At 40.9% G+C, this 22,663-nt stretch overlaps 1 protein-coding gene across 1 annotated transcript in view; it reads right to left on the bottom strand.

Annotated features, from left to right (window-relative positions):
• GAREM (GRB2 associated, regulator of MAPK1) overlaps positions 1-22,663 on the bottom strand; it is a 104,379-nt gene that overhangs the window by 17,201 nt on the left and 64,515 nt on the right. The window contains exon 3 of the mRNA XM_010006893.1: positions 3,631-3,761. Coding sequence (XP_010005195.1) covers positions 3,631-3,761 — 131 coding nt within the window. The remainder of the gene's footprint in view (positions 1-3,630; positions 3,762-22,663) is intronic.

The following is a 22,663-nucleotide window of genomic DNA, read 5'->3' as shown; positions in this document are numbered from 1 at the left end:
GAAAAAAAAACAAAAACAAACCACAGTTTTCACTATATATTTACTATATACTACCTCTCTACAACCTTCTTTCAGGTAAGTGCCCATCACTTCTCAAAAGTAACAAGGGATAGGACAAGAGGAAATGGTCTCAAGTTGTACCAAGGGAGGTTTAGACTGGGTATTGGGAAGAATTTCTTCACAGAAAGGGTTGTTAAGCACTGCAACAAGCTGCCCAGGAAAGTGGTAGAGTCACCATCCCTGGATGTGTTTAAAAATCATGTAGATATGGTGCATAGGGACATGGCTTATCAGTGGACTTGGTAAAGTTAGGTTGATGGTTGGATTTTATTAGCTTATAGGTCTTTTCCAACCTAAGTGATTCAATGATTGATTTCTGACAAAATTCACACTCTATGGACCAACACAGTTAAATCACTGTGAAAAGAGGATTACATTAAAAAGAAAATCAAACAGGATACCAAAACATCACATCAGCCAAACGATGCCTTTGATAGGAAAGAAAAGGATCACTACAGGGCTGATTACCTGACCTACTTCTCCATCCTGGAAAGGCTCTGCAAACAACTTCACAGCCTCTCCTGGGAAACCAAGTGGTATCATCAGGACAAAAATTATATCCTGGAAGATCTGAAGGATCCTAAAACACTAATTGGGCTGTTTTTTAGAGTGCAGAAATTAAAGGCTTTTCTGATGTCCAATCTATCAGACAATATTGTTACTTTTTTTAAGAGAACTTTTTGTGAATTGCCCTTGGTGTGATGTGGGGATTTTGTTCCTGATTGTAAGTCTTAATGCAAATAGCTTCTGGGGTATTTGTATAGACTGCCTTGTGTGTGGGATGAGAGATCTGATCACAGAAACCTACTGCTGTTGGTTCAGCAAAAGGTAGGGCCCTGGGGCAGCTCAACTTTCTTAATATTTTTCTTCCTAGCATAGAGAATAAAAAAATTCTCCTCTTTGCAGCATGATGCTGTTACCTAGGGAAAATTCTTTGCAACCATGCACTGAATAACTTTAATATAAAGTTACCCCCCTATCTGGTCAGTGAAGAAAAGACAGAATACTTCTAATTTCAAATCAGAAACAGGTTAAACACCTATTGACTGAATTAAATCAGTTTATCCCCAGAACACTAAATTGCTGTGCCTGTAGATGCTGCTGGCCACTGAGTATCTGAGGCAACCGAGTCTACAAGCACAGTGTGATACTTACATCCAAATAAATGACCAGAAATCGTTTTAGCCATTACAAAAGTTTGGTCTAATCTAAAATTTTTGTTTGCTGTCCTGTGAAAAGTGACTCCATCTTCCACTGCCACCTCGGCTTGATGGCACGTGTCGCAGCCTTCCTTCAAACAACTGGCTGGCCCCAAGCCCCTGCCTCAGCACACTCCCCAGAAAGCCTGCCTAGCTGCAACACCGTGGGGAGAAGGTGGTGTGTTTTTCCTTTTAACAACTAATACAAGAAGGATAAATAAAAGTAACCCCTGCAGAGAAGACCCCACAGTCTGTCACAGTGAGAATGGCAGCATGAGTTGTAAAACCCTGCTGGAGCAGCACAGGATTTATACAGAGGAGCACAGTTCGGACCCAGTCGAACCGTAACTGTGGCATTATTGGCACGTGCAGACAGACCTCAACAAGCACTGCCAAAGCCAGGCAGTGACTGTCTGGTGGCACCCTGTAACTCTACAGGCTCTTTCTTCAAAATTATCCAAAGACTTGAGTGTCTGGAACAAGAAAGAATTTCCAGACTTAGCTCCCCCTCATCTTAAATGCTTCATCAGATATTTTAGGCTTTTTTTTTTTTTTTTTAATACTGGATTAGTTACCTTCTGATACTCTGTTCTGAATTTAAATGAGCACATTGCATTGGACAGAAATCAACTGTACTTAGTATTCCTCCCTTTGCTCTAATCAGTTCGACAGGATCTCCCTTATATTAAAATTTTAACGCACATAATTCTCTTGCGTGTAAAGGGTTATTAAGCACTTTAATAAATCCTGTTAAGTTCATTTATTTTTTGGAAGATGATAACCTTGGAATAGACTTCTATGAAACTGGAAAAACTGCCAAGAGAAATACTGCCAAGATAACTGTGTAACTACGTTAAACCTGGATTATTATAGCTGTTATTTACATTAAGGAGTATCACTATAATATCTTCAAAAAATTGTTTGGTATCTAACAGTAAGTTATGCTTAGCTCTCAGTTTGTTAAATATTATTCAAGACACAGCATTTTACATTTAAACAAGCCTGCAGATGAATATTTTTCTTCTTATAAAATCAAAGCTGCACATTTTACTCTGCCACTCTTTTGATTTGGTCATTGATCAACTGAGAAATATTGGCAGAGCACTGAGAAATATTGGCACACCACTGGATAAGGCTAGCAGTCCGAAGGTAAGACTGATCTTTCCTGGGTAGAAATGAAATCCTCTTGCTGCCTTGATTTGCCCAACTATATCCTGAGCATACAAAAATGTTCCAGCTTTCTCATGCAGCCTTCATTCGTGAAAGCCTCTGTCTTTATGGGTTCAGGTTAATGGAGAGCAGAAATGTAAACAACTTGCTGTCTTTAAAGGCATGAGTCTGTGTCCCTGAATGAATTAACTGATGAGCCCTCACACTTACGGCAGTCCTCAGCAATCTTGTTTCACACCTATAAAAATCATGGACTAGTGAGTGTAGCCCAGCTCTAGCAGTGCAAGAAAGAAAAAGCCTTCAAAAGGTTGTTCTAAAAACCCCACATCACTTCAGGAGAGACCAGGAAGCTCTATACTGGTTTTGTACCAGAAGGATTAAACAGTTTCCACTGTAGGGCTGACAATTTGGATCTGTGCTGTTGCATCCCAGTGCTAGGATGCTCTTCCACCAGTCGTGGGTGGCACATTAACTGAAGCAAGAGACGAGTCTGAAGAGCTGAGCTGATGTGCCCTGAGTAGTGTCACAGATACAGGTAGGACCAGGGACAACAAGTTTTGAACTCACAGTGTCACGCCATTGCACTGTGGTGTGTTCAGTGACAGCAAGCCCTTCCACACTCACGGGACTCATCAGCCTTTGATGAGCCCAAAAAGTGTGTACATGTAAACAAACACACAGAACAAGCATGTATTTTGGTGGGTTTGTTTGTTTGGTTTTTTTTTGTTTTGTTTTGTCTTTGTTTTATTCACAATGCTATTCAGCTGCAGTAATTTCGAGACAAGCAACCCCCCATCCCTTCACCCTGGGTGCACTCTGAGAATAAGGCTTTCTGTACAGGGATTCAAGCAGCTGCTGCTTAGCAGATAGAAAACTCAGATTGCTGGAGGGGGAGGGAAAAGTGGGCAACAAGCAATATTTGTTTAAAATCTGGCAGGAGCATCCTAATTAGATGAGTTATTGGATGGATCATCAGGACTGCTCCCTAAAGTACCATACGGCAGGAGAGCTCTTACAAGACATGTTGATTTAAGACTGCAAAAATGATCCCGAGGAGCACCATCACTAAATGCAGAACACTAAAGGCTCATTTGTCTCAAAAATCACACTTCCCACACAGCACCCTTGCTCACTTGCCATGTATATAAAGGTCGTAACAGTTAATAATTTAGACAGGGATAAATATTTATTCAGGGACTACCTTAACGTTGAATGTTATTTCCTCCATGACGTAAACTCGTTCAGGAAATGCTTTAGCCACCTCCTCCACACTGTTAAAATACTGCACTGGCTCCTTAATATCTCGGTCTTGTTCCAGCAGCTTAAACTGCCCTGAAAACAGATGATAAACAGAAGAGTTGTAAGATATTTATACTGGACAACTGTCACTGTGGCAACTGCTGGCTCAATTTCTTCACCATTTTGTTTGGTAAATTTTTCCAGTTATTAGCACCCAAAGAAGATGAAAGATCGCAGAGAGTCTCCTGAACCTGCCATGAAAGACACTCAGTTTCACCAGGTTGGAACAAAAAGAATGTGTGGTGGAGTTCAAGTCAAATTAAAAAAGATCCTTTTATCACAAGCTCTCTAGAAATAGTAAATAACTACGGAGGCATTTGTGTTTGTGTACTTCATTTGATGTAACTCTATCTGTACAGATAGTGTTTTTTAGCCCTTAATACAAAAACCTTTACAGAAAGAAAACACACCCACTACTAAAAAAAACCACAACAAAACAAGGAACATAGGGGTTTTGCTTTTGTTTTTAGCATCATCAAACAGCTATTAAAAATGCTAGGATAAAACCCTTTTCCCCCTAGGCTTCCCTAAGAGTCAAACAGCACCTAGCTTTCCTCATTCATAAACTAACATAAGAAATTAAACCATAAAGTGTTAAAAACCTTTTGAAGGTGGTCACCTTCAGAAAAGCATTAGAAAAAAACAAGTGCTTCTTGATGACTTTACCTCCCCCAGCAGGAAAATCTTGGCTATTTTCTAAGTCTTGTAAAAGGCAAGAACTAACATGGAGGCAGCTGCCTTGGACAGACCTGCTAGGGACAGCCAGGCACATCAATCAGCTCTGTGCACTACAAACACACAGTTTAAAAGCTTTCTTTTAAAAACATAGTGATAACAAAAGTTTAGATGGACAAGTTTGCTGCTTGTCTGACTTTAATCATTGGAGCAATCTTCCCAAATTAGAAACATTAACCACTACTAAATTAAAGGCTGAGCACAGTAAGACTTGATGGAAGAAACAACTGAAGAAAACAAGTAAAAGGTTGAGTAGAATCAATTTTTAGCGCATCTCCTGTAAATCATATTTTTAAATTAGCAATGCACTGGGTTATTGTTCCCAAACAGTGCTCAACTTCATTAAAATCCATCAGGATGTCAGCCACCTACAGAAATATTTTCTCACTCCTTCAGCATTTTTGTGCACAACACCCTGCTGCCCCTGTACATCCCATCAGACTTGAGACTTTTGTGACACATTTGGAGAATTCACCCACACTAAACTATTTCAGACCACTTAGCAGCAAAGGAGGAAATGAATGCAAGGTCAGCAAGTCCTGATGCCCCATGAGAAAGACCTGTCCTCACCACCCTGCCAGGTGCGCGCACACACACACACACACACACACACACACTAGGAGAGGTGCAAGCCCAAGAGGCTCAGCTCCTCCACCCAAGCCCAGGGCCCTGCTGACAGAGGCACACTCGTTCAATCAATATGTTTGAGTACTGTATCTGTAAGCCTAAATATCAACTTAAAAGACACAGATGTTTTTTTACTGCCTTCCATAGGTTTTTTTCTTTCTAGAGTGACCACAGTAACTTTGAAGTATTATGAGCAGGGTAAGTAACGAAAGATTCTTGTGCTTCCCACCGTAAGACTGTATTTTGCAACAGCTTAATAAACTGCACCACTCTTCAAAAATTAGTTGCCTTGGAGTCTTCCCAACTCTGCCTCTGCTTCAGGACACACTATTATTTAAAGCTGAGCCAAGACATTTCAAGTGCTTCAAAGACCCACACTGGGGTAAGTGCAGCAGGATCTTTGGTCTGACCTGCTGAAGCTATTCCTGTAGTATATTACAGAAATGTAGTTGACTACAGGAATGGCTTTCCCAGGTCAGACCAAAAGCTGGCCTCATGCAGGACTCTGCCTGAGACAGGAATCAATGATGGCTGTGTAAGGAGGACTTTAAGCACAATTACCAATATCCCTCCCCTCAGTGTCTCCACACATCTAGAAGGAACTCATGGCTCAAGGATGCCCAGGTGAGGGAAGAGGTATCTTTAGGCTTAGTAGTTCCAGAATTTTTCTTCCCTTTAAATTTGTTTAATTGCTTACTGAAGGTATTAAAAAACATTCATTGTAGACATACTCTGTCTTGAACAATTCTGGCAAACTCTTTTTTCCACAGGCTCAAGGGAGTTAAAAGTAGAAAATTTAAGAGAGACAAAACTACATCTGGCAGACATTATGGGCAGCCACAGGCAACCTGATGGTGGACAAACATTTGGAAAAACACTTCAGCCCACAATGTGCCAGTGACCTGAAGCCAAATACCCCAAACTGTCTGCTCTGAGCCTCTTCTGGTGCAATGCCACAGAGGGGCCAGGCAGCTGGTACCTCTGGGCTCAGGGAGCCTGTACAATAAACAGTGAGGTGCTCAGTTAACCAAAGCTGGAAAGCGTGTTGTGATTGAAGCCCAAGGTGCAGACAGGGAGAGATGAACAGAGGAGAATGGTGGTTTTTAATCCCCAGTCAACCATACAGATAATTTAAATTCCAGTTTCAGGATTTGCCTGTCAGTCGCATCCTAACAAAGGAGATGCATACCCCAACTCTGTAGGCCCTTCCCCACTGCAAGCACCTCAGTGTCCTGCAAAGGAAATTCAGGTGTGTGTGGGAACTGAGTGAAGTCAGACTTCCTCTTACATGGAATCAGGACATGGCAGGACATCACGCAGCAGCAGGGACTGAGAGTTGCACCAGGGAGCACCTGACAGCACAGCAAAACTACTACTCTAGAGTGCAGAGCCAATGACCGTATTTCACAGATATTAACTAAGGGCAAGATATTCTTAAACATTACAGAAGTCATCACACAGTGTTCATTCCCCATGGTCTGACCTGAGGCTATGGCTCTTTCCTGCTTGCTTCTGAATTGCTTCTCAGGGTGCACTGCTGTCCTCTTCCACCAACACAGCCACTTGGCTGCAACTCTAATTGATTACCCAATTTGGGGATCCAGGAGTCTGATTTGCAGGATTCCCAGCTGTGGTTCCCACTTGAGGCAAGCTGTGACTACAATTTATAATGGCATTTCATACTTCAAATTCCCTGAAGAAAAACCCCCCAAACCGCAGCAAGTTTGAGTCACCTCAGATTGCTCCAAATTCAGTGGGGTTATTTCTCTTTTAACACTCCCCCCTTATGTAAAGAATGGAATTAAATATGATACTGCATGGAAGCTACATAGTTTTTTTGAAACTGTGAGATATTGCAGTGACAAAATTTTGCTAGTTGAGAAAGAAATTGAGAACTCTTAGTTGAAAGTGGGAATTCAGCTGGGCACAGCAACAAGGCATGAATTCACATGAACAAGGAAGGAAAACAACAAACTAAATGATACATTGTAAGGGCAATACTTATCCAGCACTTTCAATGAGGCAGTGGTCTTTAATTCTAGGTTCTCTAGTTACTCTGTTTGGAAGCATAATATTATTTTACTATGACTGCTATGCATTTAACAACAAAATAGTCTTGGTGGCAAGAAAAGGCCAGTTACCCATTGCAATCCAAACTTCTACAAAAAAGCCCCAAATTCCTCAGAACAAACAAGTGCTTTAGGCTGTCTGCAAGTGGGAACAGGGTCTGCTGTCTATTGCAGAATTACACATGGTCTTTAAAAAAAAAAAAAAAAGTCAGCTGGAGCTTTGCTTTGGTACAAAGAGATGCTCAGAACCGCCTATGTTGCTATCTGTGCCATCCTCCCCTTCCTTCAGCTGAGCCAGGCAAACACAAAGCCGTCTGTGCCTTCCCTGCTAATAAGCAGCAGTTCACAAGGAGGTTGACTACAGAGGAGTACACACAGATCCCAAAGCATATAATAGAAGGGCAGCATTAATCTCCTCCTGTTACGAAATCAAGAAGTATGCTGTGCATGGAAGCTGTCAGGGCTAGATGTTAAAATGCCTCTCCTTTGGAAATGATGGTTTATAACCCAAGATTTTCTATAGGCAGTTTTTGAAAATTCATTTCCTCGCTGAGAAAGGCAGGCTTTTTTTTTGCTGGAAGGAGAGAAAGTAGGGCTGAAGAGGGGCCTGCAATACACATTTGAGACAGATGTCAAGTAACTAACTAACAGGGAGAAAGGAGACAAGTTCTTATTGTGCTTCTCCATAGTCTCTGTTCATAAAAAAAGACAGCACTGCTGAAATACAAGTTAAATGGACATAAGTCTGGCTTTACTGCAAGTTAAACCGGAATTCTATTACACTTTGCAAGCACAGTTTCATCAGGAGACTTTACAAAACTGACAGCATGCATAACCAAATCACAAGGTAATTTAACTGTGTGTTAATTAGGAAAAAATGAAGAAAATTTAAAGCTAAAACTATACTTTCATAGCATTTCATCCCTCTCTCTCTTAGTAGCACAAAGAGAATAATGAGATGTTTCTCCAGTAAATCAGTGCAGGTGCAGAAAGATCAAAGATTTGTAATACCTACACGGTCCACTGAGCAGGTCTAGTAACTCCCTTGCAGCTTTCAGGCTTTGTATCTCTTTATCTTTCAGTATGGCCTCTGGCAGGCACAGTATTGGAACAGTTTCTTTCTAGTATATATTATCTCTGCAGATTATGAATTCTTATTTGCCAGTGAAGGTACTTACAGTACAGACAGTAAATCCACTATACTGCTGGAAATTAGTCTGGAAAGATAAAAAGGCAGGGAAAGACCTAAACAAGGGCTTATCCTCCTGTTAATGGAGGCATTTATTAAACCCCAGTAGGAGCAGCAAAATCAGTCCACCTTCCTTCTTGCCAGAAGTTGATCCTGTATCATTTGAAAGAAGGGTCATTAACCAGCCTTTTCTGTCCCAGCCTTTTGGTTGCTTCTGCTGCTTCCACTGGTTAGGTTCTTGCAGGCTTGCATACATTCACAACCCTACCCACCTCATGCAGCTTATTTCTTTAATGTAAGATGCCCTGCTTTCCACAGCAACTTATCCCTCTCCACCAAATATTCCAGCCATTTCAAACAGTCTAGAATGCTTCAAGACAGAAATGTTCATTTTGTACTACCTGTAATGTGCCTAGACCTAAGGAGTCCTTATTTATGGCAACGGTTCACACACTGAACAGCCAAGTTTTCGTAAAAGGATGAGAGTGTGTATATGCTCATACAAAAAACAAAAACTGGGGAAAAAAAAGTTGTTGTTTTTTTTAAAATAAGTAGCTGCATGTCATCAGTAGAAAATATGGAAGGTCACTGAAACATCTGCTCACTTGCGCTAGCTGTTAAATACTTCTCCAAGGAGGCAGGAGTTGTATTGTCTTTCAGCAGCTTTGATTATTTACTAACTCTCCCATCTCTCTATGTGAGACTGTATGCAAAGCCCAGCTCTTCTCAGGAATGCGCAGATGGCACAGCAGGGTAGCAAAAGTACTGCAGAGGTTTATGTTTCATATTATTTGTTGACTGCTGAATGCATTTCAGTATTTCAAAGAACAGAAGAGCTGACTCAAAACGAAAAGATTCTCTACCTGCCAGAATAACACTATCTTGGAAAAACACAAACTTTGTCTACATTTTTCAGCATTCCTGTGCATCAAGCTGATCAGAAATAATGTTCTTTTTCTCCCCAAAAGGACAATGTTTGTTATAACTGGGCAGAGTCGAAAAGCATAAGCCTAAAGCATAAATAAGACGTAATAAAAAAAGGGCACAGAGAGGAGGCTTGCTAGATGTCAGGTAGAATGCAGCTACATGAGTTGGAAAGTACACTTCAGCATGCCCAGTTTGTAGATGTCTCCATCTGACAGGGTACTCAACTGCCCTCAATACCTGATGCAGGAACAAACCTGCCTCAGTGGGAACAATGGAATGAAATCTCAGTTTATGGTCTTACTTGTCACCCTATCAACTAGATAATTCAGTAGAGCTATTTCATCCCTACCTCATCCTTAGACAAGGCAGCCAGTCAAGAGCAAGAATGGCAAACCAAAGACTCTAAAAGAACAGATGAAGACGTAATCCTAACACCCCAACATACATGCAGTTTCTTCAAAAATACTTTTGTGCTTAAATTGACATTTGCCAATATGTCTTTGCATAGAACCTACATGTGGCATTTTGTTGTTCCCAGAAGTACTGTAAAGGCAGTGGCTGTAACTGTCTAGATCTGAAAAAAGGATGAACCGTCACGTCTTTGATGCAGCTATTACACGACTAACTGGAACCAAGGTGGGAAGTTAATACTGCAGCTCTTTCAGGGACCTATCACTAAGTAAATGTGAGAAGGTTTGGCAGACATGCAGAAGTAACAACAAGTGGGAAATAAATGCCTCTCTCCAGTTTGTCATCTTCCAGCTCGTTGAAAATTAGCTTGTGTTCACATCTCTCCAGAGGAAAGAAGAGTGCCAGCGTGCTCAGGTCCTCTGGAGCAGCAGAGCTGGCAGGTCCCCACTCTAGAGAGGACAGCACAGGGGACACTGCAGAGAGAAAGTGCAAGTGTAACTGAAATTACAGAAGGCTTTTTTCAACAGCAGGAGCAGAGAGCAGTTTGCAAATGAAATGGCGCAAACAGGCTCACAGCCCTACTGCCCGTGGAGAGGACTGGAAAGCAAATCACCTGCTCTGTCACTTCTGGGTTCCCCACTGAAGGAGCTGCTGATTTCAACTCAGGTTGGGACCTGGCAAGCAAAAGTAACGTGGATGCCAAGCTACATTAAGTTCACCCCCTCAGTCAAAGAAAGAGTAAGACAACCCAATGGTACAGGCCCATCCTTATACGCCTCACTGATACCTTCTGAGAGCTATGGGGGGATGGGGGGGAAGTTTGGGGGGCAGAGAGGGAAGTTTTCCTAAGTTATTACTATTAATTTCTGTGTTTCTTTTCCTATTTTAGCCTGCTAAAGCATACAGGAAACTATAGAAGGGTACAGAATACAGCAGGAAATTACACAGTCTTGGGCAGACAGCTTCCAAGGGATAACGACTGGGCCACAAACTAAAAAAGCTATGACTGGTTCTTATATTATACTTACCACAAAATAGCAATTAAACACACTTTGAAATACTGTTTCCATGTTTTAAGAGCTGCCTGGCAGTGCTTTATCTTGAGGGGAGGGACAGGGGTGAATAGAGGACCTCCTGTGTCCCCATCCCTACCCAATCTTCTGGAAATTTTGGGACTGTATTAAAAACACAGATGAAACATGAACTGGAGACATATCTAAGTAAACATAATACAAGTAGAATTCATCAAGTGTACTGGAGTTAAACTTATGGCAGTGCAAAGCAGAGGGCAAGGAACAAAGGCACATTCAGTCAGCAAAGATTGTGCAACATTTCATGGGGAAGGAGCCCTTCAGAATGAATAGTCTTACTTCTCAGAAGTATTATGAAGATTTTGAAGCCTTAAACGCCTTTATTCTTCTTTGTGTTACGTCTGCGGTACAAATACCCATTCAACCAAGAGGGAGTGAGTCAGGCATCACAACTTGGAGAGACATGTTGAAGCAGAGCATCACCAGGCTGACACATCACCTGTGCACGTACACAGACACCGTTCGAGAGATCAAGGACGGGAATCCAACCAAGTTTCCCACACTGCAACACAACGCTTGCTAATCAAAAGCTCTAATCCTATGCTGGCAAAGCAAAGGGGATGGTACAGCCTAGTGCTCTCTTTCTTCTTATCTTACTTTTATGACTCTTAAGTAGAATAACAAAGAAAAGATATTATTCTACTGGCAGCATAACAAAGAAAAATCAGTTCAAATGGTGACTTAAATGGTGACTTAGCTTAAAGCAGATTTAACTGACAGATATTCCATGAGAGGGAATTTTAGGTTACAGATGACGTAAAAAGACAGACAGGGAAAACAAGCCTAACCTCTAACCTTTGTTTCATAAGTTATTATCATCACAAATACACAATTACCACAATGAAATGGAACATTTCATGGGGTAACGTGTTTGAGTGTCTGTACTGTGAGTTAACTAGATTTAACTTACTCACTGGTTTATCACTGATCTGCCTTATAATGAATACCATTCTATTCCTCTCCCATGTGTTGCAAACAGACACCAAGAATATTACACCAGCAGAGTGTTAGTTCACATGCTCAAGTGACCATGCAGAGGACTCTGATGACTGCTGCACCATCAGACTTTCCTAACTGTTATTAACAAAAGCTATTTCTAGTTTCCTGTTGAACAGCAAGAATACAAAGACATGCACATGAAGATGCCATATCCTCCTGGTGGATAAACGAGCTCATCCAGATTGCAGCACAAAAAGGCATAAAGAGAGAAACGTTACAGAAAGCCCAACTTAAACCAATACCAAGTCTGCATGAAACAGTGTTGACATGACTACGTTTAACAGCAGCTGTGTGATGACAAAAGCTTTTCTTATGTGACTACTAGCACTGTTCCCTTGGTACCAAGTGGATACCAAGTTAGACCTCACTTATGAAAGTGGTAAAAGTCACTGAAAGCTCGTGACTCCAACATAGTACAGTGGCACATAAGACCCTTATGAGAATGGCTGCTGGAACCGACTGCCACCAGAGGGTAAGATCATTCCTAAGGAACAGAGTCCCAGTTTACGTCAATGCAAACTAAACATCCACCTGGCACTGGATGGCAGACAAGTCCCTTAACAGTATCTTATGTTGTTCTGCCCAAGTAGATTTTCCTGTTCCAGTGAAAGACATCATATACATTTAAAATTAAGCAGCAGCACAGACTTAATCTACCTTTGGATCTCATCTTAGCTAGGTGATCTCCTCCCAGATCATCAGTATACACTCATCCCAAGACACACATACATGAAAAGAACAGGGTTGTCTACAATAGATTAACATTTAATTAAAGCACAGAAGCAAGTTGAGATGAGAGTAACAGAATAAACTCCTGGTTAACATTTGAAATTAATATTAGTAGTTTCAAGCAGGATCAGACCATATTAGAATATGTGTTAAAGGTTAGCCAAGCGTGCTGGGCTTTTAAATCAGCTGCATCAGAAAATTCTGCCTTTACACCATTATATCCTCACCGCATTAACACTGATGTTTGGTAGAAATTATGAACATATAAAATTTCCTCTTAAATGCAGAAATACGTTTTATCAAAACAAAATTTGTGATCGCTAGTACATAGTAACAAATTTAAATCATTTGGACTGATGCCCTCATCAGCAAGTGTGCAGTTGTAGTTAATAGTCTGTGTGACTCCAAGTACAGAATGAGTACAGAAATCCAACTCCATACGTCCCCTGCCTCAGAATGCCTCTCTGTAGGAAATTCACACGGGAAGAAACTTGTCTTCCCCTTCATTCTCTCCATTTTGGTTGCTAAATACTGAACTTCAGTTTCTTGTCCAACTGAAGTGTCAATGAAAGAAACTGGAGTCATTTCTAAGGGCAGCAATATTTCAGGACCTGAGTTCAGTGCAGCTCTAGTTGAACAGATTCTTCTAATTACAGGGTCTAAAACTGTTCAAAAAGGAGAAGAGGATTTTTTTCATGGATAAGTAGTATTTTAAACATAGACTGTACTTGGAGACAGTAGCTCAATCTATCTCCTCACTACCTGTGGACACAAGTAAATGAAGGTATTTATTTGAAGTTAAGATAAAAAACAGACAGCATTCAAAAAAGAAATCCTGTCCACCAGTGGCAACAGAGAAATCTTACTCTGACAAATGAAAGACGTGTCATTCTTAGAGGAACAGCTGATCATTTTAGGGGACCAAAATTTGACTGCACTGAGGAGAGCAAACTTTTGTAAATTAGGTACTACTAGGTTGCAGCCTCTGTGTCACTCTTGCTCTGAATTGTATTACTTCATTTTATTGATTAAAAAACTGGAGAAAATTGCAATTATGGGTAGGAATTTAAGATACGCAGAAACATATTTTTGGTCGTAACATGGTGACTTGTGGATTTACACCAGATATAACTTTTTTTGCATTTGGTAGCCACCTTTTAAAAAATACATGTGGCAGAATGAAGGAGGTTTTTCCAAACAGCTTCATACACATTCTTCTATTTTTTGGCAACTTGAAGCTTTTATGGAAATAACAGCAGCAACTGCTGAGCTTAATTGTTAATTTTGCCTTAGCACGGAACAGCTTCTTTTTTTTTAGTTATTTTACAAAAGCTTCAAAGTCACACTCACCGAAACTCAAGCTCTTAGTGTTTCTGCCACAGTGCAAAGACACTTTCTTCAATCGTAAACCCACCGCCCTTTATGCCTTCTGCTCTTTTGCTGACAGATCTTTTTCCTCGTGCTACTCCCACATGAGTATCCCCATTTCTATGGCCTGACTTTAGTGCCATTCATTGCCTTCTTGCTCGCTGAGAAGCCTTTTGTGCCTTTCAGGTTCTGACCCCGTCCCATGCTCAACGGCATGAGTGTAGGACGGTGTGTAGTGAAACATTCCACCCGAGGAGGACAGTCATGTCAACAGTACTGCCTCTGGCAGGCACTTGTGCTGCAATAAACAAAGCTGAAGAAAAAGTGCATTCACGGAGCAGAAATCTTGAAAATGTATATAGATCAATTCTGTATAAAAAGTGCTTTTGTTGCCCATTCAGGAACAGGTTTTTTAATTAACTGAATGGGAGGAGTTGTAAAAACCAGGAACAATGACTGAGTCAGCAGCTCACTCTGCTCTTAGTAGCTTACAGGACTTCACATGAGACAGAATAAACATATTTCATTCAGAATTAGACATTTTTATCAATGTGTAGAGAGACTTCAGAGCTTGGGCTTGGTAGCCTGAAAGACTGTCTGTGCATTATAGAGCAGCTCATTGTTTCAAAGCTTGTATCTCATTTGCTTGCTGAATATACATGTGGTTTACAATCTCTAGCAGAGTCTGTATTTTTTTTTCCTCCTCCTATCTCCCTTAACCTAAATCTACTTAAGTATTGCGCTCAAGTTACTGGAGAACTTGTCACTCAAATACTTCCCAACATTTGTGTAATAGCAATGGAAAGGAGGGGTTGTGGTTCTTCTGTGTGATTAGAAAAATAATATTCTTGGGAAAGGTACAATTATTTTGTATTGTCAAAGTCTAGTTGTGTCTGTAGCTCGGCTTATGTATTTACAAAGTGTGTAAATTAGGAAGGAATTCAATTTATTATGGCTGTGACCACCACCACTTCTCAAAAATGAGTTGACTTTACCCTCTGAGAAAATTAGACAACACATTTAAAACTGAAATAAAGCCAGTTTCCAAAGAAACTCCTTAATTACACAACAGATCTGGTTTATTCAGCTAAGGTTTCCTCTCAAGCAGAGTATTCAGTGTTAAGAACATTTATGCTACAACTAAAACTATATTAAAGAGAATTTAAAACAAGTGTAGAACCAAAATAATACACGGTATGAAAAGCACCATAATGAAATACATGCAGTAGCTTAGGCTCCAAAACCTGTCATCCATAACGTTGGAATACCTATCACAAAAGCAAAGTAACTTGCAGCAAGCGAACATGTCTCATTTTTTTTGGTTTAGGATCAGCAGCCACGTTTATATCATCGCCTCAGTTGAGAAGTAGAAGGTGTTTTGATACCCATATTCTGCATGAGGTTAAGCCATCTCTTTGCTCACTCTGTATGAATGCAACAGAAATTCTGTTGGAATAGTTTGTCTGGTTTCCAGTACAAGAGGACATTGATTCAGTGCTGTGCAATTTATCCATGAAGCAGACAAACTCTTGATAACAGCTCAAGATGAATGAAGGCAGCTTTTAAGAATGAGTTTTTTGGCACATGTTCACAGCATGTGCTAAAGTGTCAACAGGAAAAAAAAAAAAGGAAAAAAAAGGAAAGAGAAGATGAGCTGAAAAGGTGCATGGCATAGAGTTGGTGGGTGAGAGCAAGTGCTTCAGCACTGCCACTTCATTCAATTTTCACTCCTACTCTGGAAAACAACAAAGATGATAGATCTAAAATTCAGATCTAAGCAAGATATGCATCTGCCTCACTCCTCTTGAATGCATTCCTTCACACATATTTTGTGCCATTACTTTAAATAAGGTGGGTACCATCTTAACATCTCTGGCAGTTTAAATGATCATCGCTGCATCGAAAAGGTAAAAAAAAAACAAAACAGAACGCCTAGCCAATTTTTCCCTCTTCTAAGATGTCTGCCAGCTCATTGAGAGCCAAACAAAACTGGCCTGTGGGGGCAGCCTGGCCTAAAACAGCTTGACAGAAAATAAATACTACAGACTAAACATGGGGTTGTTTAATTTCAAAAGTGTTTTTGGAAGACCACTTGGGGGATTTTGTTTTCTCCATGCAAATGATAATTCATTATTTAAAGAGTTGTATTATGCTTTGCTAATGCTTTCTCAAAAGCTATTGAATATTTTATTCTATATGTGTTTCTAGTGAAACCTTCTTGCCAGTATTGATTTGGGGCATCTCTGGTGAAAAGCCATTTTTGCACCAATTCCATTTTGTAGCCTTTCACAGAAAGGACTGTGAAGTGGTAATTATCAGACTGGCCGTCTGCTTATTTGTCTTTGAACGGACATGGACTTCCCCAGCTGCTAGCTTATCATGAGATGTGTTATTACATACTGATTTCTAAGTACACAAGCTAACACTACCAGCTGTAAATGCTCCTGAGAAATTCTGTGCTTTAAATTTCTGCAGAAGAACTTTAGTTTTAACACAAGGTGATCTTAAATCTGCTTTCGGGATTAAGAGACATATTACTAATACTCTTGGCTAAAAAAAAAGTTATTCCTTGAATCACGGAACTAAATCAATACTGGGCAATTTGTGCTATCACACAGATTTAAGGTTGTGAAGATTCTATGGATGGAAAAAAAGGATATTAGGGTTTCAGACACATAGACTTGGTTGCTGTAGATATTGAGAAAGGTGATGCTTAGAGACCAGAAAAACATCCCAAGCTGAGAGCAACTCAAAAACCAAAACTTTCAAAAGATGAATCTTTGCTACTGTTTTCACAGAGTAATGAAAAAGTTTTCCTGAAGGCTTAGTGTTCCTTTTCAGGAACACAATTCTCTCAGTTGAGATTTTCTAACATAGGAAGTAGAACTGCAAAGACATAGTAAGAAACCCTGCCTTTCAAACAGCATGAACTGAAGCAGCAATTTCCAAAAAAAAATAATAAAATAATCCTTTCCTTTATTTCTCAACTGCACTACTGCATATCTGACAACAGCAAAACCCAACATCATACATGGCCTCCCACAGATGTACAATAACACAGCTGTTACTATGCTGAAGATCACTTGGAGAAGGGTCACCTGCTCCAAGGAAGCACCCCAACACTTTTCTCATCCCTTCAAAACACCACTTCCTTCTACCTTCTACCATGCTGAGCTGCCTTAAGGGAACTGACCCATCAAAACCTTGCTATTGAAAGTGATGGTCTTGACCACCAGTAGGCTTGGCCAACAGTACGTGCCAGGTTCATATAAAGTAGCCCCAGGCAAGGCTTGCTCTGACTGGACATAAGGCACCACACCTAACAAGCTTAGCTACACACAGTTTCAATGCCTGCTTAACTGAATTGGTATAAAACCTGTTTAGTTAAATCACTGGAAGGACTAAGCTAAGCCAAGACAGATCCAATGTGGTTTACAATCTGAGTCATCCTATCTGCTGGGGGCTCCGAGGGATGTCAAAGTGGACAGTCTCACGGCCCTCCCCTTTCTTCCCAGCTATTGCTCTGCTTGCTTTGAGCACAACATGCAGGCTTCCCCAGCTACTCTTCAGTCTGAATTGCCCAGTGGCTGGGACCCTAAATACCTATAAAAGTTACTTAGCGCCTTTCCTACAGGCTATTCTTCACCATACCCCAGAATTGTACTCCTGCCTGCTTCAGGCTCCTCGTGGCTGGCCAGGCAGCTCAGTTGCCAGCTCCAGGAAGGCTCAGCTGAGCCAGCTCTCAGAAAGCTGTATGCCAGCTGACCCAAGGCTTTTCTTGGACACGAGTCAGAAAACCATGCCGCACACTTTCCATCTGATTCGCATTAAATCAGCCTTACAATAGCCAAACACCACAAAGTGACAAATGTCTGCAATGTGATAAAAAAGCAGCTATTTTTCATTTTCCACAGTAGACGAGAGGCCTATCTAGGCAGAACGAAGGCATCCCAGCATCATGCACGCCCTCACAAACATCTGCCTCCTTGCACCAGCACGCCTGACAGCAGCAAGGCAGATAAGACAGCAGCGAGTTTCACCCTCAGCAGTGCAGGACACCTTCCAGGGGCTCCCAGCACACAGACCTTGGTTGATATTGTTAAGCAGTCGATCCAGGACCTACTGTGACCTTAAGTGTCCCTTGAGCTGTGTGGGCAGACCCTACACGCTTCACCTCCAGGTTCTCCAGGGAAAAGTCTGCTGCCATGTCAGACAGATCTGTGAAGCCTGCACACATCTTTGTGAAGAGCTGAAGGCTTAACGTGGCCCTTTTTAGTTATTTACTCACTTCTTGCCTGGCAAACACTGTGTGTGCCAGCTCCTCCATGATCCCATTCACTCTTACTCAAAATTACTTCCCTCTCAAGAAAAGCAAATGAGTACGTTAAAAATGTCTTCTGTATTTCTCTTCTAGGAAACTGTGAATCAGTATGACCACAGTGTCACAGTAAATATATGACATATACAGTAAAAGAATCTGTGCTACTCAAAAGATTTTTTTTCTTCTGCCATTAAAAAAGCTTTAGAGTTAGTATTAAGACATGAAAGTTAAAAAATATTTTCCCCAAAGTAATTATAGAGGACAAGTGTATCTATGACCACACACCACACTACTCAGAAGATCAGTGAAAAAGGGAATTAGTAAATAAATTGAGCATGATACATATCCTTCACAGCAGAAAAGTTACAATATTAGTATCTTACATATACCAGAAATACCAACACCAGACACTTCAGATCTTCATGCAAGATGATAGCATAAAGCACTATGTGCTCATCCAGGAACACCAGACAATTTAATTACATTTTTTACTGAAAAATTAAACCATATGTATAGCTCAAATCAAGCTTTCTAATGTGTTTCTGCTTTTGATATTCAACAGCTGTCTGAAAATGAGCTGTTTGTTTCCCTTATGAAATCTGATTCCACCTCCATGGTTAAACTCAAGCAGCATGACAGAAAGAAGTGAGGAGAAAAAGGAGCAAGTGTTGGGTCATATGACTGAGCCTTATAGAAGAGTTCAACCTCTAAAATGTAAAATGTTGAAATGTTAAGACCCTGATAAAGCTTTCCTTACAGGTGAAGGCAATCATGCAACAGAAGGATAATCAGAATTTCTTTTCCTGAAAAATATATCCTAAATTGTCTTAATTTTCTTCCTTTAGGTCCACAATTATTTAAACGGCTCCTCCAGCACTGAAGTGCTATGTCACTAGTTTTGGTTATCTCCTTGAGAAACCACAGAGAAGAAGGTCTGCATGTACACAGTGTGAAGGCAGAGAAATGACACAATGCTTCTGCAGGATCAGCTCATCTGCCTTTTTCATCACCTGCCACCTGCTGCCACTGAGCCACGGAAAGCACAGTGAGCTTTAGAAACCTGCCCATCATGAGGATCTGGGCAACACACAGTGAGTGCTCCAGCTCCTATCAGCTGAACAACATCTATACTAAGGAGGACCACATGAGTAGGGATTTAACAACAACAACAAAAAGCTTGCTGCATTGTTATACAAAGCTGCTACAGCAATAAGAGTGCTTTTCTGAAGGAAGAATGCCAGCCTGCATATTCCATCTGGATTTTACCTTATGCTAGCAATAAGCTTGCCCATTTTTTCTGCAGTCTCTTTCCAGAGGATCTTCAACTTTCTCTGAAAACTTTATTTCACTGAGTCTACAGAATGATTCTGTATTCAGAAACTTGGTTAACCTTTTCTGCCTCTTGTACATATACAGCGTTTGAGCGTTACTTATTTCTTCTCTGCAGCAGAACTGTTCTGAGATACTTTCCCAGCACTGTGACACCCACAGAAGGCATGCCCATATGCATGCTCACTCAGTGCTTCCAACTAGTGCTGGGCAGACCTACATCTTGGGGAGTGACTTGAGTTCACACTCCTCCTCTTCTGTTTCATTTCAGCTAGCCATTTGAATTCAGTCTGTCACATTTCTGCTATAAAATCAATCTTTCTGCAGGAGTCAGAACTGTATACACATAAAAAAACAAATAGAAAAAACCCCCACAGCAACAAACACAAGCAAAAAAAAAAACAAACAAAAACCAACCAAAAAAACCCCAAACAAACAACACCTTCCTCCTCCAAAAAACCAACTGCTCCAAATATAATCCCTGGGACAGAACTGCTGATTATATACTGTTATGGTCAGGGAACCAAATTTCAAGCCACTGCTTCAAATCCAGCAGGACAAGAAATGCATAGAATCATTAAGGTTGGAAGGGACGTTAAAGATCATCAAGTTCCAACCCCCCTGCCACGAACAGGGAACCCTACCACTAGACCAGGTTGCACAAAACCTCATCCAACCTGGCCTTAAAAACCTCCAGGGATGGGGAATCAACAACCTCCCTGGGCAACCCATTCCAGTTCCTCATCACCCTTATTGTGAAGAATTTCTTCCTAGTATCTAACCTAAATCTCTCCTCTCTCAGTTTAAAACCATTACCCCTTGTCCTATCACTACTTTCTCTGATGAAAAGCCCCTCCCCAGCTTTTCTGTAGGCCCCTTTCAAGTACGGGAAGGTGCTATAAGATTTCTTTGGAGCCTTCTCTTCTCTAGGCTGAAAAGCCCCAATTCCCTTAGCCTGTCTTCATAAGCATATGCACCCTGTATGTTATATACTTAAGTTTTAAATCACCACTTTTTGTATGGTAAAAGTCTCTTTCCTATTTCCATTGTGGATCCGAGAAGCCTTTCAATAAAACAACCCCTAACCTTCAAATTTAACTTGACGTGGTGCTGCAGTAGTTTCAACAGGTCAGCATTCCGCAGCAAAAATGGTATAGCTGAAAATTAATTCTGCCAACTCTAATTTCAGACCACTATGAAAAGATCATTATGAATGTTCACTCACAACATTCACCCACACTTACACTAATAGCCTGTTATTTGACTACAAATTTCCTGGTGACGGAAATGTAATAGAAAGCAACAGCAAAATGTCTTGCACACACTGTTGTCAATTTAGCAGAAAAAAATTAACATGCATCCCTCTGGTTCAAGAAAAGTTTCATCAATTCATGTCAGACAGGAGGATCTGGAGCTATGTATATGTTCTTTTAATGATTTCCAAGTAGTGTTTGCTCATTACAGCAATTAAAATAATAGCTCAATCCTTTAAGGGTCAACAGTTTTCTAAAAATTTAACTGCTTTATTTCAGCTTCATCCATCACCAGCAGTAGGAAATAGTTCTTCAGCAGAAGGAGGTTTCTACTCACTAAACAATTTACAGGATAATCCTAGATGTTGTAGCATTCAGAGCAAGCCAGCCAGCACAAGGGGGGCATTGTTGGAAGCCCCTTGCCTTGCAGGGGCACCCTGGCTCCCCTTAGGGCAAGGGTTCAAAGGCTTTATACAAGACAAGAGGAAGGGGCAAGCTGCAATTTGTCTCCTGCCCTGCTTTTTCTCCTTGCCCAGGGTGCCAGAGCTGACGCCTTGGAGACAGGTTTCAGGGATCAGGTCTCTACCTTGACAACCTGAAGGCCGGTGGCAGAGAGAAGGTTGTGGCTGCATTTCTAACCCTGTCAGGACTTGTCCCACAGCAGCAGAGATGCAGTAAAGCTATTACACAGAAGGGAGTTTTGTTTTCATTTGGCATCAGAACTGATACAGAGAATCAAAGGGAGGATCAGCACTGACAATTTATTTGTGTATCAAGGGGAAATCCAGAAGCCATTTAAATTGTTTACAGCAGGTTGAAAGAATAATACTAAGAACAAACACTGTGATGACAGACATCCAGATGCAATGCCTTTAGCCCAGCTAAGTTTCATTAACATTTACATACCATTCCAGGACTTTACTTCTAATCTTTAAAAAGCACCAAGTTATTAAGGTTTTGGAGAAATGAGAGTCATTCTTTCCCCTCCTTTCCCATGACTTTGCTTTGTGATTGAATTAAATGTACCTGGTAGAGCAAAACAGTTCAAGCAACTGGTGCAGATGACTGGGAGGAATGGAAGAAAAGGTGTAATGCACTGGAGAATTAAGGGATGCTGCTTGTGCATCCACAGGCCTTTTCTGTGAGTTTCACAAAATTCCGAATTCACTGCCAGAACAGGCTATCCAGAGGACTGGAAAAGGCAAAACACATACAAAGGGAGAAGGCAGGTCCATCACCTCGTATCCAAACACAGACTGACCCTGGCAACTGCTGTCATAATCTGAAAGCCCTGCATCTAGAGGGATGATGGCAAATCTCAGCAGGGGACATTTCTCTATCAGATACAAGAGAAAGCCAGGAGTGAGTTGGCTGTGGAGGTTTCCCACTGTCTCTTCAGTGGGAACAGGGACACAAGTATTCAGACTTCTTTTAAGACAAAGAGCCATGGAAGTGGAAAATATACATCTGAGATTTGTATTAATTAAAAGTCTACCAAGCAAACCTTGTCTTTCCATGGCCTCATTCTGCAATACCAAAATTTCTCTACTTCTGTACCAGTGCATTAGTGGCCACACTACTGACAGCTTTTTCATGTACTGGGTATGAAAAGAGTAGTGACACTTTAAGTTCAGCCTACTAAATAATTCCAGATTGCTGGTGGAAGAACGGATGAAAACATAGCAATGAATCCTTGTCTTTTGTGTAACCGCACTGAAGTTAAAAATAGATTTATAAAATATTTGTAATCCTTAATCTCCCTTCAAATCAAAGCAATGGCTAGATTTGCTAGTGATTAGGGACCTCAAGGGATTTATTTGTAAATGGCTGGCTCAGACTCTGCAAAATCCTCCTTTTCATTTAGCCAGTTTGCTGACCTCATAATAC

Source organism: Chaetura pelagica, unplaced genomic scaffold (assembly GCF_000747805.2).
Source record: "Chaetura pelagica isolate M959 unplaced genomic scaffold, ChaPel_1.0 scaffold109, whole genome shotgun sequence".
NCBI classification, from domain to species: domain Eukaryota; kingdom Metazoa; phylum Chordata; class Aves; order Apodiformes; family Apodidae; genus Chaetura; species Chaetura pelagica.
Note: the sequence above shows the minus strand (reverse complement) of the source record. Positions and strands in the feature narration are given on the sequence as shown.